This window comes from Apium graveolens, chromosome 3 (genome assembly GCF_009905375.1).
Source record: "Apium graveolens cultivar Ventura chromosome 3, ASM990537v1, whole genome shotgun sequence".
Lineage (NCBI taxonomy): Eukaryota > Viridiplantae > Streptophyta > Magnoliopsida > Apiales > Apiaceae > Apium > Apium graveolens.
Genome location: NC_133649.1, coordinates 223065656 through 223083567, shown reverse-complemented (window position 1 = coordinate 223083567; position 17912 = coordinate 223065656). Strand labels below are relative to the sequence as shown.

The 17912-nt window shown below is 36.4% G+C and overlaps 1 protein-coding gene and 1 non-coding gene across 2 annotated transcripts; both read right to left on the bottom strand.

Annotated features, from left to right (window-relative positions):
• Positions 1-1742: 1742 nt before the first annotated feature.
• On the bottom strand, positions 1743-8801 carry LOC141713125 (ABC transporter B family member 25). Its single transcript, XM_074516397.1, has 17 exons — positions 8605-8801; positions 7680-7751; positions 7563-7598; positions 7412-7486; positions 7160-7284; positions 6481-6580; positions 6167-6338; positions 5948-6066; positions 5273-5383; positions 5039-5183; positions 3925-4057; positions 3290-3365; positions 3096-3161; positions 2856-2963; positions 2633-2740; positions 2356-2553; positions 1743-2276 (listed from the first exon to the last, which is right to left on the bottom strand). Exons 1-17 carry the CDS (start codon positions 8665-8667, stop codon positions 2073-2075), a joined length of 1911 nt encoding a protein of 636 aa, XP_074372498.1. The 5' UTR covers positions 8668-8801; the 3' UTR covers positions 1743-2072.
• Positions 8802-13200: 4399 nt separating this feature from the next.
• On the bottom strand, positions 13201-13307 carry LOC141716275 (small nucleolar RNA R71). The gene has a single exon (XR_012572990.1). It is a non-coding gene; the product is annotated as a small nucleolar RNA R71 (small nucleolar RNA).
• Between the last annotated feature and the right edge of the window lie 4605 nt (positions 13308-17912).

Genomic DNA, 17912 nt, shown 5'->3' with positions numbered 1-17912 from the left:
TCGCCCTGTCTCAAACCATGACTAGGAGTAATAGATCCCACTGTACTTCCATTGAAAGCTATAAAATAATTTACTGTCGTAATACAAAGCATAATCCACTTAATCCACACATTACTGAATCCCATCATTTGCATTCTCCGTTTTAAATAAGACGAATCAACACGATCATACGTTTTCGATATATGTAACTTCTATGCCACATCACCCTCTTTCCCTCTATTTTTCTTTTTCATAAAATACAAAATTTCAAATGCCACAAGCACATTGTCCGAAATGTTTCTTCCTGGCACAAATGCAGACTGATTTTCAGAAATCACACCAGGAAGAATGGCTTTAAGTCTATTGGCTAGAACCTTTGCTAGGATCTTGTAGAGAACATTGCACAGAGCTATTGGTCGCAGGTCTGTCATTCGATCAGCATTATCTTTCTTTGGTATCAGAATCAGGGTCGTGTCGTTCAAACTTGTCGGAAAAGAACATTCAGCCAGCCACAATTTACAGCATTGAAAGACCTCCTCACCGAGTAATTCCCAGAAATTCTGAAAAAAAGCTGGGTTAAGCCCATTTGGTCCAGCACTTTTTTCTGGGTGCATTTGCTTAACAGGTAATATGAATTCTGCGAAGTTGATATCAGCCGTAAGCTTTACATTCTGAGCATCATTAATAATTCGGTCAACTTCTTTCACAACATTACTAGTACTGATATTATCTCCTGTAAACGCACCCTTGAAATACTCCACTGCCTCTCTACACATCGCCTCATGACTACTGATAACCTCATTATCATTACTAATGAGATGCGATATATGATTAAGCTTCTTCATTCTCAACGATGTTGCATGAAAAAATTTAGAATTTGTATCTCCTTCTGTCAGCCAAAACGCTTTAGCTCTTTGTTTCCCATACTATTCCTCATGAAAAATTTCAAAATATTGATTAACAGGTTGTGCCTTTTGAGTAGGGATGGGCATTAATTACGGCCCGCTCGACTTGAATCCCTGCATTGAACAGGACGGAGATTCAGGAATTTTTACGGATACGGGCTGTAAAAATAGGGGACTGGGAGCGGGGATAGCACTACCCGGCCCAAAAGTGACCTGACACCCATCCCTACTTCCGAGGGTCAATTTTATTTTAGTTTTCTTGTTCTTTTGGCTGAAGTCTAATTGGTTTGCACCTTATGATGCGTATTTAATGCACGTTTGGAAAATCTTAAAATAAGAAATTTATGATTTAAAATGAATAATTGACTTATAAGTAGTAAATTGATAAATACTTATAAGTTGTATAAATATTTGAATAATTTTACTTATAAGTCAGAATAATTTTTACTTAAATAAACAAAAATAAATCTTTTTTATTTTTTTTATCTTAATTCGTGAATTTTAAATTAGATAAACATTTCAAAACATATATTTTAAAATTTATAAGTTAAATTTACAACTTACAAGTTAGATCGACAAACAGTTGTCGATAAGTATATAAGTCAATAAGCTGCTTATTCCCAAACAGGCCCTTAATTAATTTTAAGAAGTGCATAAAATACTAGCATTTCACAATAAAAAATAAGGCTAAAATATATATGTACATTTTACTTCTAATGATACTCATTTCTCATACAGTATTACAGTTTCATAAGCATCAAATCAATACCTGCAAGGCTGCAACTCAAATGTGAGGATAGCCTGCCTCTGCATGTGTTCAATAATTTGTTCTACCCAAGTTGACAAATTACATCAATATACGCCAAAAAAGAAAAGGTTGAACTTGGTATTCAGTTACAAGTTTCATGAGCACAAGACCAAATGCTGTGCCTATAATAACCTGAGTTGCATCTCAGTTTGTAAATTTAACAGTGAATCTTTAATCAAACTGTTATATACTCAGAACTATTTATTAAGCATATGGTATGTGGCTATGTGCAGAGACCTTGAATCCAACAGAAGTATTTTACCCAAGAACTACACAACATAGAAGTTTAAGGACCATTCAGAAAGTTAAAAAAAGGTTTCCTTTTCCCTTGATAAGACTTAAGTATCTCAGTCTGCGTGTCACCAGCACTAAATCTACGACTAATTTTCTGCTTTTGGCCCTTGTAGTTGTCTCTTGACTAGTGAAGTGTAGATACCATTCTTGTCAAGGAGCTCGTCATGTGTTCCACTCTCAACTATCTGACCATCAGAAATAACTGCCACAGTGTTTGCAGTTTTGACTGTTGAAAGCCTGTGAGCAATAACTAGAACTGTCCTTCCATTCATCAAAGAGTCCATGGCATCCTACAACGCAAAATCATATGAAGATACCTCAGAAATTTGAAAGGGAGGACATGTAGTGTTTGAGATAATGTGTTGATACCTGAACTAGGTATTCACTTTCAGCATCAAGAGCACTAGTAGCCTCGTCCAACAGAAGAATTCTGGGGTTCATTAATAGAGCTCTTGCGATTGCTACTCTTTGTTTCTGACCTCCTGAAAGCCTTACACCACGTTCTCCAACAAAAGTCTGGTATCCTTCAGGGAATTTAGATACGAACTCATGAGCATTTGCCATTTTCTGCAATTCATACAAAACAACAACCAGTTACTTCTTTGGCACAGTGCTATGTGAAGACTCTGATTATTTAAAAGCTTACAGCTGCATTTTCCACATCAACACTGCTTGCTTTGCCATCAAACCCATAGGCGATATTATCATGAATGGAGCAGTTGAAAAGCACCGGCTCTTGGCTCACTATACTAATCTAAATTTCGAATAATGTATGGTCAGTTATGGCGATTCCAAGTCCCAAAGAAGGCTGCTAAATTTCAAGATAATTAAAGCTCTGCTGAGAGTGAGATGAAATGAAACCAAGGTACCTTTCTGTGTAGATGCTCGTGTGATATTTCTACAAGCGGAACTCCATTAAGAAAAATATTTCCTTTGATAGGGTCATAGAACCTTTCGATCAAATTTGCTATTGTTGTCTGCCACAAAAGGGAGAATGTGTTTTGGCAGAGAGTTTGGTGTACTCAAACATTCATTAATCTAGCATGTCATACAAGGCACAAGGACAAGTTTAACTTGCAGGTGAATGTTGGGGGTCAAGGATTTATTACCTTTCCACCACCACTTGGGCCAACCAGCGCAACCTTTGACCCAGGTTGCAGTGTAAGTGTTATGCCCTGAAATGTACAACAATATTTTCACATAGTTATCAGTCTATCTAATCAAAGGGGTTGTACAATTTCCACTGAAACCCGCACTAATCAAAGGTAACTACAAAAAGAACTAATGAACGAAACATGTTTACCTTGAGCACCATGTCCTTAGGACGGGAAGGATATGCGAACCAGACATCATCCAGATCCACTTCCGCATCTTCGTCACTGTAATATAATTATTACATGAACACCTTAAGAATCTCGTTTTAAATTTATGAATAGTCTATCTCGCTTTGTAAGATAAATAATACTAAAGGTTTTAACTGTAAGAGAGTCCGCGACAATAGAACGTATATATTTTACACAGCAGCTAATAAACAGCCTTGGGGTACTTTGGAAAATGAACTACACGTAGAAACACTTAGTTTTGCACCAGACAGAATAAATTTCAATTTGTCAGTGGAATTTAGTGATGGAGACCTTACCAAAAACGTAGGAGGCTATCATGCAAGATTTAGGAATTTAAGGGTAAACTTACGGAAATACGAAATACATGGTACTCAAACTTTGTGCCAAAAAAAGAGTCTGTGTATAGTGTATACAAATCTTTCAGACAAAAGAGGGAAGCTAAATCACGATCGATGCCATTTTCAATTTTTTAAAATAATCCCTTAAATATTTAAGTCCATAAAAGAGCAGTCACTATCTAATTTATTTTAGCTTTCTTCAGCTGTATTCAAAGATTGTTCAAACCAAACAAGAGCTAACACTTTGCAAAACTAACCCAAGTGGACACTTATTTCCCGATTTTGGCATGGATGAAACACGATCCAGAAGCTGAAACACCCTCTTACTTGCTCCAGCAGCTTTCATCACGACGGTGTATAATCCTGACAGGCCTGATACGGATGACCCGACTGCAAATGAATGATTCAAAAAGGTAAGTTTGTGTTACAGACTAACCTTTCTGGCAAGAACTAATGCAATAAGAAAAAAATATATTATCCAAAGGTTGCATGATTTGATATTTATCGACCTCACAGTGCTTAGTTTGGTTGATTTCTAATTCTCTTAATGAAGTGGAATCAGACCTTATGCTCGGTTATTAGGATTCAAAAAAAATGGGCTTAGGGTGAGGTTTTGGTTGGATTCTTCTTGTAATTAGAGGCCTGCATATGAGATCCCACAGAGCTGGTCCCTATTTTGATGGAGAGATAATGCATTCATGGTAGTGACTGGGAGGAAACTAGAGAGTACTGGTATTACAATTTCTAATTGCTATGTGCATATAATCATTTTTGGGCTGGTAAATAACGCCGTGGGGCTTTATATCGAAGAATTGATAGATATATCAGCAAACCAAAAACACCCTACCCCGCATATAATAGTATAGTATAAACTCGACATATCAGAAGCTTATCACATGTTTCACATGTTTCACATGTTCTTAGCACAAGTAAATCGCACTAGAAATGAACTTATATGCTATGCATTATAAATATTATTGTGCTTTTTCCTGCATCAAGATTGAGGCTCCAACCGAATTGGACTGGTACTGTCACCAGATATTTTCAGTTTCTTTTCCTAATTTTATAATTACACACAAGATTCAACCAGCACGACATTTGTATGAAGCTATTCTCAGTGTTGAACCCAGTTAAGACCAACTTGTTTATTTTTTAAATAAATTAGTCCCAGCATTTTTATTATTTCCTTAAACTCTGTACATAAAATTTACGCCCCTGGTAACTTGTAAGAAGACAAACTAAATGGTAACTGATCAAGGTGACTCGAGCATTTAAGCCAAATATTCAGATTTTAATAGGAATATTATGTTATTCACCACAACAATTTAGTTTAAAAAACATTTAAAAAAAACAAAATGAGTGTGTAAGTACCAGTGAGGCTGTAGAGAATGAAGGATGTAAGAGCACCCGAGGTCATAGAACCAGATATTGTCAATTTAGCTCCATATATCACTACTACAATAACTGACAATGTCGACGCTGCATTCATACCGCCAGAAAAACAACCAACTACTTTCTGAAACAGAAGAAATAACACAATTGATCCTTTATTGCAGTTGTGTGCTTCTACTGTGCTTATGCTGCAGGAAAGATCAGGGAACTTACAGCTTGTTGAAGTCCAAGCTTCAAGGTCTCGTTGACTTTCTCTGCGTAGCGCGATGTCTCGTAACCTTCTTGGGCAAAAGATCTCACTGTGCGTATGGCACCGAATGTTTCCTTATCAACAAATGCAACATTTTTGGATAAATATCAGCAATAGTGAGAATTAATTATTCACTAACAAGGCCTTCAAAGTAAATTAATATCAATGACTAAACTCTGTGAAGTGTCGTATAATATAAACGAATTTAGTAGTTTCGTCCCTATAACAGTTGACCTAGCATCTCCAAAACATCTGTCAAGTACGCCTTAGACCTAAAGTCATTATTCAATATTAAGTTCTTTAGTTAACTAAAATTTCAATCAATTACAGTCATTTATATATCTCCCGTAAAAATATTTATACAAATTTGAGTGTTAAATATTTTTGCTAATAAACTAATATCATTTTGGCTATTTAATCTCCAATCTAAAATACTGAAGGAAGCACGATCTCACCCCATATAGCAAAAATAAAACATGCATGTACACACACCTTGTATATATTGTGATAGGGTACTTTTGTTGTTTCTTTAATCTAACTTTTTAGGAATCTGTCATGCAATAACACAACATTTTAACACTTGAGAACTGTTTTAATTTAAAGAATTTGGGCCAAATGAGAGTCAGGCACTGGCAAACCTCAGCGATTGAAGCAGCTACTGCAGCTGCAGCTTGAGTCTTGTGGGAGAGCTCGCGAAGATATCGGCCAAATTGACGCACCGCAACAGAGATGACCGGAACAACAACTAGAGCCAGCACTGAGCAGAAGAATGGTAAAGAAGTTTGGATTATGCTGCAAATTTGTGGATAAAACTATTTGTTCAAAAGCTGCACAGATAAAAAAAAGAAGAAGATTACATGTTAACTTCCAAGATGTTGAAAACATAAAGGCGAGACCAATTGCTGCAGTAGAGAGGTTTCTTAGGGCCTCAGAAAGATTGGTCGTTGCAGCATTTTTTATGATCTGGGTATCTTCAGATAGCCTACTTAGGAGTTCGCCTGTTCTTGTGACATCATAAAATGCTATCTCCTGCAACATTATAAATTGTGGACTGGGTTTTCAAATTTTAATATGCAAAAGAACTTTTATTTGCTAATAAGACATGTATGCCTTCACTACGAACGAAATTCATAAAAGAGATTTCATACGAGCAAAGACAGCCAACAATTACCTGGCTAACAAGATGACCGAACAGATTCTTTCGCAACCGGGCAACAACCCTTTCGCTGGAAGAAGAAAACAGCCATGCTCGAAGTGCCGCGCAAACAGAACTACAAGGACCAAATGTTGGAGCTCTCAAGACAATAGATATCCACATAAAGTTTGCATGTGCAATTATTAGTATCCAAATACTGGATCACAGTAATATCACGTAGACACATAACAAAAATAGTTTACAGACTTAAAATGGATTCAACACAACCTTGATAAAGAAACAGGATGTTGAAATTATAATTTTAAATAAAAGGTACTAAAAGCTAAAGCAAGCCACATTTTTAGTTTATCCAAACACTTAATCACAGTAATATACTAATATGACATAGATACATACCAAAAAATATTTTTCAAGCTTTAAATGGATTCAACACAAAATTGATGGACAGGATGTTAAAAATATAATTTTAAATAAAAGGTACTAACAGGCAACAGCTAAAGCAAGCCACATTTTTAGTGTATTGGTTTCTCATTGGTAACTCAATGAACTCGGTGATCCTGAGAATTGTAGCCTAGTAGATACCTCTCTTCTCTAGGCAACAAAAGGATCAAGGCTTCGAACCTTAGAGAACCAAGGGTATCTAAGTATTTAAATTCCTATAATGTACCATCAATGAATTTAGTAATAATCATACCCAACAATGACAACCAGAAATATTTCAAATATAGTGTTCTTGACTTCGTTCCACGCTTCACTTTGCTGCTCAGGTGTTTGAATATCACCGGACACAATATCAATTATCTTCCCACCAAACTTTGGCTGCATTGAGAACAATATAAAGTCCTTTAAACTCTGCTATGACCCATATTTCCAACTTACAATTTTTGGCCAACCAAAAGAGCAGGTGCATTTAAATAGATGAACAAGTGCGGGTGAGAAAACAAACTATTAATAAGCCAGTTGTAGATGCAATCAGCAGTGCAACAGTACCGATAACCAAGTTTTTCGCCTCTGGCTTTGCCTGCAAAGGAATTTGGTGTTCACAACTTGACAATATGGATATGGAAAAAAAAACATACTTCTACATTTTAACTAACCAGTGACAGTATTCTCAAGAAGCTGACATTGGCAGCCTGCAATATTTAGTAATGAAGTCAGCACCTATTATATAATTCCCAAGACATAACCTAAAAATTACGAAATTCCACAATCACCGGAACGGCATCTCCATATTCAAGGTCTGTCGCTTGCCCATTTTCAACTGCATAGCTTCTCTTACCTCCCCTCTAAGAATAATCAAAAATCTAGTTAATCACAAGACATGACTACATAACTGTAGAAATTAAGAAATACAAAATACAGTACATAATTACAAAATACAGTAGAAATAACCAACTTAGGTACAATATTCAACAAGTATATGATGTTGAATAGAAGCTGAAGCAACTCTTAAACCTTCTTGATGTAGAACAATTTCAAAAACTAAAGATGAGCCAACAATGAAAAGTCAAAACAATAAAACTAAAACTACAATATTAACACGAGCAAATCCGTAGCAACACGGTACCCACAATCCAAAGTACTAATTACTAACAAAAGAATAAGAAAACTTGCTAAATTTTTAATCATAATCATGCATGGAGACTTACAACTATGTTCAACAAAATAAACTCTGCATATTTGTAAGTAACATTTCTCTATGCTTTATTATTATAATATTACACATAATCCTAAATCCTAAAAACTGACCCAAAAAATTCAAAATTGCAATAATTCTCCTCATAATTACGAATCAGAGACTTATCAGTATCACTCTAATCAACAAAGGTACTCTGCATCTTCCAGTCTTGTTATAAACATTTGCATATAGTTTGTAATAACAATAGAAAACATACAATCTATATTATTGTTCTTCAAGTTAAATTAAACATCTCATTCTTGATTAAATGGTAAACTAAATTTTAACTAAATGGTAAACTCAAGAAACAAAAACATATCATTACCCATCAACTAAAGTCTTAACATACTAAACTATTATATAGTCTACACAAGAATCAGAATACACACAGACACACATTCTTGATTAAAAAATAAACAAAAGTACTTGAAATACAAAATAATGAATAAAAAAGGACATACTCCTCCGTTCAAAAGAGGAACTCTGCTACTTCCATAGCCACCACCATGATGATGGCCATCCATCTTCTTGACTTTTGCCTAAAAATGAGAAAATTAGCTGGGTCTTTCTTGGATATGACTTACGAGTATGAGGATTAGACTAATTAAAAAAAAAGTTGTGATCTTTTTCCAGATATTTTTTTAATCCCGTCCAAAAGAGCTTGTGTCATCAGTTACATAAAACATACCTTCAAGATTCAAGAGCCTCACATGCGGCCTCTATTATTTATTTGTTTTATTTATCGAAATTATTTGTTCGTCAAATAAATATATTATTTTTCTTTTGTAAAGATTTATTAGAATATAATTTTAAAAAGTTATTCGTTATTGAAAATTTGCTCGTGCATGAAAAATTAAGTTATATGTTGATAAGCTCGTTTCTTTACCCTTCATGTCGAAATAGGCCCCACGTATCACGTGGTCAATCTATTTATCTATAAATTGACTAATAAATGTAAGAGGTAATGTCTTACCTTCCAGATCAATGATATCATTTTCATCAGGCATATCATCTTCCGGATCAAGAATATTACTTTTTTTCCAGCAAGCTCTTATTTCTTGCACTAAGATCATTATATCCTTTAACTGCCGGACAAGAGGAAGCTTCTACGTAAGTAGTGGTAGAAAGAGAAATGTCATCATGTCATGTCTGTAATCAAGAAAGGAGTAAACATATGGATTAGGAGATAATAGGAGGTAACACCAAGCATTATAAATACCAAGATAACTCACGCACATGCACATATTATGATTCTCACATTTACTCTCATCACTGTATCATTCATTTCACTCAGACATAATAACTCTCGGGCATCAAACATTTATTTTTCAATTGTTGTTTCTTTTTATTCACCACCACCAGTTATTTACTCTCACGCTGGAGGTGTTGAACGGTCACCACCCGAATCGGGCATTATTTTGTAGATTCCCCAACAACAACCACACCACATTTTCGTCAAAAACATCGACGGAAGAGAGTAATTTTGGTATAGTGGAACAAGAATTATTATCATTTGCCGCTATAAGGAGGGAAAAACTTATTTTAAAGATCATCCATCATTTCCAGAATACAAGTAAATTTTGGAGTTTGGGTATTAAGTTGATTTCATCGAATTGACCAACGTCCAAGCAATCAAGATATTTTCAGTCACAAGATACCTCAAATGGGACCATAAAAATTAACACGGTTACAAGTAAGGAACAACCAAAACACAAATAACCTGAACCAAAACGAAGAACAATTTCATGAAACCCTTCACGAGGTTATACTTGGCACCTCTCTTCATACTGTGCTTGCTCTTCAAAAATTGATAGGGCGGAACCCTCCTCTCAACCTGGACCTAACTAGTTTCGCTCCTAATTAAGTGAACTTTCTCCTTAACGTCGTTGCTAATATCCAAAATCAACAAAATGATCGAGGATCATATTGCTGCTAATGGCACATAGTGTTGTCAATGGCACCAAGAGACCCAGGATCGCGAATCTGTCTTCTCCCGCCTCGGTTCATCACAAGAAACTCAACATGAGCATTATGAAAAGCCTCATCATCGCCCTGAGACGTGGAAGGAAAATAGGAGGAAACGGGATTTTAGGTGTGAACTTGACGCTAAGAAAGTCAAATACGAAAAAAAAGACTGGGAGACGAATACTATAAAGGGAAGGAAATAGAAAGATCTCTCGAGCCAACTATCGTAGGCGGTGGAGGTACTTCCCAACAAGAGTTACTCCAAACTTTGATGGAGTTAAAACGCAAGGTTGAAGGAATTTTTTTTGCAAGTCCGGGTGTATTGCCCTTTAGCAAGAAGCTTGAAGACGAGAGAAGACAAACATATTTGAAACACCATAACTTGTACTCATATAATGGCAGCGAAGACTCGGAGGAACGCCTAAGCTACTTTGACCAATTTTCGCTCTTTTATGGGTATCGGGACCTAACATATTGTAGATTCTTTGCCTCCACCCTAAGAGGAGGTGCATATAAGTGGTTTTGTAGACTTCCTCCTAGATCCATTGACACGTGGAATAATTTCAAGAAAGATTTTCTAAGCAAATTCAAAGTAAACCAAACACATGAGGTACGCACTGTTTTTCTTGAAACCATTACTCAAAGAAGTGGAGAAACACTTGAGAATTATTTGACGAGTTTTAAGGAATCAGTAACCAAGGTAAGATCGGTTCTTGAGACAGAAGTCCCAGTGCATTTAAGAAGGGGCCTTGATCACTATGATTGCGAAAGGAACATATGTAAACTAATGGAACACAAGCCAACCATTTTGGTAAAGGATTTTGAATTAGCCTCACATTTCATCACGGAGACAGAGGCAATGTGGGTAATGAAGCGAACAAGGAACCCTCCTCATCAAAAGCCTTATTTCCAAAGAAATGTTTTACTTTCCACCATAATAGAAGACTAACTTTGAGCAACAACTGCAAAACACTCATGACTTGTTATCCTAAGGCAAAAGGCTGCCTTCGATAATCAAGAATACCGCTTCCTCCTCCACTGAGACCAACGAGAAGACCTGAACTAGAGTGGATTAACTTGATTATGCATCGGGAAAGTATTTTATGAGAAATACGTAACAAGCCATTCGACCAAACACCCAATCAAATTTGGACAGCTCTTGGAGATCCAGACACAACAAAATACTGCGAGAATCTGATAAGTGGATTTTATATCTACTTGGAACGCTTCATTTCAGGGTAAAGTTGGTGTTTTGGACTCAAGTTGTTGGCATTTTTGATGTGTTTTTATGTTATTGCATTTCAGGCATCAATTAAAAGAAGAAATAAGCTTTTCAAAGAATTATCCTGAAAAAAATCATAATTGGAAGCCTAGGATATTCTCAAGTTGTAGAGAATCTCGTTAGCTTCGCGGGGGCAGTTGAATCGCCTAATTCTGACGAGCAGAACTCAAGATATGGCCAAAAAAAGATTTGCCAGAAAAAATCCAGAATGTCAGCGCGGCCGCGCCCGATTTCTGCCCCAGAATCCTGATTTTAGTCGAAATTGAAGATTTTGAGAGTCCTAGTCATCCTGGAGCCTATATATACCCATAAAAAGACGTTTTTAACAACAAGGAGGCCTGGGAGAGCAATAAGAAGACCTAGAGAGCACGAGAAGGCTACAAAGAAGAAGACTCTTATTTTCTTCAATATAGTTGATACTTGGATGCTTGTTTTTGATTTGTTCTTGAACCCTAGTACTCTTATATTGTTTATTATCATGCTTTCATTAGAACCCATGGTGATGATGAGTTCGATTATGAACTAATCGTTATCGTGGGGTTCTAACGGATTTACTTATGGATTTCTATAGTTGATTTATTTTAATATCTTGGTGTGTGGTGATTGATTGATATTTTAGTATTAGTTGTGCTTATTCGTCTTATGTGCGTAGCTAACATATAAGATAGCGTGTTAATCTCTATTGAAGCGACAGTGAATATAGAGATTTAGAACTTGCCATGCTAGCATAGGTTCATGTATTTGTTATGCATGATTCGTAGGTAATTTTAACCATCTTACTTGCCCTATATAATCACGATAGATAACTTATGCATTAAACCGTTATGTTTCAATTCATACAGACATATAAGGACTAAGCATAATTGGTGTCTATTCAACTTCTATCTCTTTTGTGGATGCTTGGTAGTAGGGTATTCGTATAACGAAAGTTGGCGTTTACTAGTTTCGTGTTATCTGATTAGTGTCATCACCATTGCATGCTAAGGTTGAGAATAAAAAAGATATTGAATGAAGTATTTAATGAATTTAGGATCTCATGTTTGTCTCATATAAGTAATTCAACCTCAATTCTCTTAGTTAATGTTATTTAGTATAATCTCTTAGTTTAATCAAAACCCAATTTGTTACTTGTATTAGCATTGAACGATAACCATAAATTGTTGCATAGGTGCATGAATTGAACTTAACCTAAACCAGTTTCTGTGAGAACGAATCTGATTTATATCTTATACTACTTGTGAACGCGTTTACTTGCATAAATTTTAGCGCGTGTTTTCGTCCTAACAAGTTTTTGGCACCCCTGTCGGGGACTCGGTGTTGTTAATTATTTAGTTTATTGCTTGTCATCAGTGGTCGTTAAAGTTCAATGACTCAGACTCTTTTACTTTCACGGTTTACTTGTTGTGTTTCAGGTACTCGTTATAATGGGAGATCCAGCAGCACGAATGAAAGCCTTGATGGATTTTTCTCAACCCAAGATTAATGACATTCAATCTTGCATTGTCAGGACAACTATCACAGCTAATACCTTTGAGATCAAGCCTGGCATAATTCAATGGGTGCATAATTCAATCCAGTTTGGGGGTTCTCCAACGGAAGATCCCAATATGCATATTAGGGATTTCATTGAGATTTGCGACACCTTCAAGTTCAACGGTGTTTCTGAAGATGCTGTGAAGCTGAGACTGTTCCCACTCCGAGGGATAAGGCTAAAAGATGGTTACACTCTCTACCGGCTGGTTCGATTACTATTTGGGAAGATCTTGCTCAAAATTTTCTCACTAAATTCTTCCCTATGGCAAGGACAGCTGCAATCAGAAACGCTATTACTCAATTTGCGCAGCAATCGGAAGAATCTTTATATGAAGTTTGGGAGCGCTACAAGGAGATGCTTAAGAAGTGTCCTTATCATGGAATTCCTAATTGGATGATCATCAATTATTTTTATAACGGGTTGGGAGCACAGTCAAGACCTATGCTCAATGCAGCATCAGGTGGAGCATTATGGGCAAAGAGCTATAAGGAAGCCTATGATCTAATTGAACTGATGGCTGTTAATGAATATCAATATCCAACTCAGAGATTGCCACAGGGCAAGGTAGCAGGAGTTCTTCAAGTGGATACAACTACGACTATCACTGCTCAACTAAAGGAGTTGTCTATCAAGATCGATTCTCTGGCTAACTATGGTGTTAATCAGATAACCAGTGTTTGTGAGCTATGTGCACGTTCACATGCGACAGAGCAATGTGCTATATCTAGTGAATCAGCTCAGTTTGTGAGCAACTTTCAGAGATCGCAGCAACCAGTTCCAGACACTTATCATCCTGACAACTGGAATCATCCTAACTTCAGATGGAGCAACAATCAGAATGCGATGCAACTGCCGTTCCGGCAGTTTGGAAATGAGCAATTCAATCTTCATGGTTTTCAGCAACAATTCGCACCAAGACAACAACTCCAACTTAAACAACAAACTCATGGATGTGCAGGTCTATCTTTGACTTAAATATCTAAATTCGAGGAGTTGCGACTTATGTGCAAAAACCAGGCTCTTATATGCCAAAGCCAGACTGTTTCTATCCAGAATCTGGAGAACCAAATAGGGAAAATTGCTAACGCCTTATTGAATCGACCACCAGGAACGCTTCCTAGTGATACAGAAGCCAATCCAGGCGATAGGGAAGTTAAAGAACAGGTGAACGCCATCACCTTGAGGTCTGGAAGGGTCGCAAGTCCCCAAATTCAGCAAGATGAAGAGTCTGAAAATTCTGTCCAGAATGTAGGTGCATCTGCACCCTTGCCAAAATGAGATTATGGCTGAAGAAAAAGTGCAGAAGGAAGAAGAGGTGGAACCAAGGAAGACTACTGTGGAACACACTCCTCCTGAGGGTAATACAGGGGAGAAACAGATCCATCCTCCACCCCATTTTCCTAAAAGGCTGCAGAAGTTGGATAAGCAATTTGCTAAGTTTCTGGAGGTGTTTAAGAAACTTCATATCAACATACCTTTCGCTGAAGCTCTTGAACAGATGCCTAGCTATGCAAGGTTTATGAAAGGTATTCTCTCTCGGAAAGTGAAGCTTGATGACTTAGAGACCGTTGCTCTTATGGAGGAATGCAGTGCTATCCTGCAACAGAAGTTACCTCCGAAACTTAAAGATCCTGGAAGCTTCACTATTCCTTGCACTATTGGAAACTTGTCTTTCGACAAGTGTTTATGTGATTTGGGAGCTAGCATCAATCTGATGCCCTTATCTATCTTCAAGAAGCTTGGTCTACCTGATCTGAAACCAACATACATGTTATTGTAACTAGCTGATCGTTCCATCGCTTATCCAAGAGGTATAGTGGAGGATGTTTTGGTCAAGGTGGACAAACTTATCTTTCCTGCTGACTTTATAATTCTTGACTTTGAGGAGGATAAGAAGATTCCCATTATCTTGGGGAGACCATTCTTAGCTACTGGCCGAACTATGATCAATGTGCAAAAAAGAGAGCTTACGATGAAGGTTCATGATTAAAAGGTCACTTTTAATGTGTTCAAGGCAATAAAGTTACCCACAACTAAAGATGAGTGCTTTAAAGTAGAGTGGGTAGACTCTGTCGTGAATTCGGAACTTGAGCAATTGCCAAAGTCAGAGACCTTAGAGAGATCCTTAATGGGGAAATCAATTATTGATGACAAGGAAGGAGCAGAGCAACTGCAGGTTTTGAATGCACCTCCGTGAAAGAGGAAGTTGGATATGCCATTCGACTTGGATTAGCAGAGCTGAAAATTTCTCAGGAGCGTCTCGAGCCATCTATTGAAGATGTTTCCAAACTGGAGCTTCACCCACTACAAGAAAAAAGCTAATAGACATCGGTTTTTGGCCGATGTCTTTGTGTTTTTTGACCGATGTCTTAGTCGCCGATGTCTATTCTAGACATCGGCCAGCAACTGATGTCAGTACTAACATAAACATCAGTTTTTAGCAATTTTCTGATGTCTGAGATCCTATTTTTTACAAAATGTGTTAAATTATATTATTTTTATGTGATAATTACATCAAGTATAAGCCATTGAACAATTGCTAACACAACAAAAAAAGGTTTAGACATTAGTTTTGATGTCTAAGAATACCTTAAACATGGCCTAAAAACGATGTCTTTAAGCTGTTAGACATTGGTTTTTTAAAAAAAAAAAACTGATGTCCAAAGATATATTAGACATCGGTTTTGGGCGATGTCTATTGACTTAAAGACATCGTTTTTTTAAAAACAAAACCGATGTGTTATTGCATCGTAGACATCACTTTTAGGCGATGTCTTTTTCTATATAGACATCGGTTTTATTTATAAAAAAAGTGATATTGATTAAAATGCTAGACATCGGTTTTGGACGATGTCTATGTGTATAAAGACATCAATTTTATTATTTTAAAACTGATTTATATGTATTGTTTAGACATCATTTTTGCCTGATGTCTATACCTGTTTTCAACATCATATTTTTATTTATAGAAGTGATGTATATTATATTTGTAGACATCGCTTTTGTAATGAAAAAATTGATGTTAATAAAAGTTTTAGACATCAGTTTTACAAAAAATATGATGTGGATGTTACTAATAGACATTAATTTTCAAGGCATCATAAATAAAACTAATGTCTATATACGCAAACACAAAATTTTAAAATTGCACGCGTATTTGCAATATCCGCAATCCGACCATAAATACCATTAACAATATACATCCAATAAATATCAATCCGCTCAATCCGGATAACCAACATCTACCAATCCGTAAAATAAATATCTACCAATCCGCAAAACCAACTCCTAAATATCTACATGCACTAGCTAGTCCACAACCATAATATCAAATGTTCAGATCTACATAACCTGTCCAAAACCAAAGTAGCACTAGAAACTGTTCAGATGTGCTCTTGGATATATCCGAGAGCTTCAACACGTACTTCATTAAGCCGCTCCTCGGTGTAACACATGCGAGTCTTCTGTAGCCACTGAAAAATTCAAACAAACTTTATTTTTATAAAATGAAAAGTGGACCTTTGTATAATCCCAATGCCAAAATAAGGATGCACACCTTTGTAGTAAAAGTCAATCTAGTGTCGTTGATGATTTCTTTCATGTAGCGCATGACTACATAAGCGCATTCCGTGCCACCAGGTTGCTTAGGAGACCCCTGTTCCAAAGCAAAAAATACAACTGAACTAAACTACTTATTAACCATAATTACGAAAGCACAAAAAAGCGCTTACACTTAGAAATTTTGCTTTGGATGGCTTGTGATTGCCCCTACCAGTTTCAGAATTAAAACTTTTCAATGCCATGCATCATTTAAATAAACTGATATAAGACCACAGATTATCAAAAGTTCTCATCAAATATTGCAGGAAAAACAATATTACCTCGATAATGCCTTTTCTAGATCTGGAAACTGTACTGGGTGAGGGAGAGGATTAAGAAAATATATTTCACCTTCCCAAATAATGGCAATAATCCAATGCATACTGTTTTTATAAAAATATGTCAAAGTCAAATTTTACACATTATATACTAGTTTACGTACTATTCAGCTTTTTAATATCACAAAGTAAGAACTTACTTCTGATTGTGCGGTAAGAAGAATAGTCGATCCGGGTTACCCTCTTTCAACCGGTTTACGATGTAAGTTTCAAATTCTGTATTCAAGTAATAAGTGGATCCTGGATCAATGAAAGCAAACGTCTCCGCCAATTCTGGTCGTTCACTTATCTCAAAATGCAAGTACCTACCAAAAGACATAATTAAACAAACCTGAACCGCAAAATTACTGAAATTGAAAAAAGGAAAAAAAAGAAACTTACGCCATGTAAGATGCAAGTACAGCTTGCCATAGCATTTCAAACTCCGACACCGCCTGAACATTCTCATGTAAAAAGTAAATTACTTTCTCATGTCCAAACACTTCTTTTTCGCATTTAATTTGTATCGAAACCCCAGTAGTCTTCATCCATATAACAGCATGCTTATAGAGTAAGTTAAAGCCTTTTGGCACTTTTGCACTTGGCTTTGCTTCCAAAAAATCCGACTTCAAATTATTCAAATCTAGACCTGGCTTTGTACCTGGCCGCTTCCTTTCTTTTTTCTTAATCTGTAGACAATTAAACTACCAAAATTTGAAATCCAGAAAAAAGCATTTTTTAATTTTAAAATCTAGATAACAATTTAAATATCCTCATACCGCTGGAGTTGTGTAGCTGATTAGTCCTTCAGGCCATGCTAAAAAGGAGCCAAGTGCATCGCGGACTATCACCATTTCGCCACGTACCGACACCAGAAGCAACACATCTGGTTTGAGTAGCCTATCGACAGATACACACTTATGGCCAAGTGGTATATCGATTCCATGTACTTTTTATTTATCCTTGCCAGGGTACACCATACCAAAAGCAACCTTGTTGTCTATCATGTTAATGGATAGCTCACACGATCTCTGCCCCTAATACATACAAAAAAAAAACAAACATAAATAC

Bases quoted from the DNA above. Each gene is read 5' to 3' on its own strand.
- LOC141713125 (XM_074516397.1), bottom strand. From the start codon at position 8,667: ATGGATGGCCATCATCATGGTGGTGGCTATGGAAGTAGCAGAGTTCCT. The intron at 6,581-7,159 runs GTATGATTATTA...TGGTCCTTGTAG, and splicing joins TTTCTGGTTGTCATTGTTGG to TTCTGTTTGCGCGGCACTTC. The intron at 4,058-5,038 runs GTACTTACACAC...ATTCATTTGCAG, and splicing joins CATTCTCTACAGCCTCACTG to TCGGGTCATCCGTATCAGGC.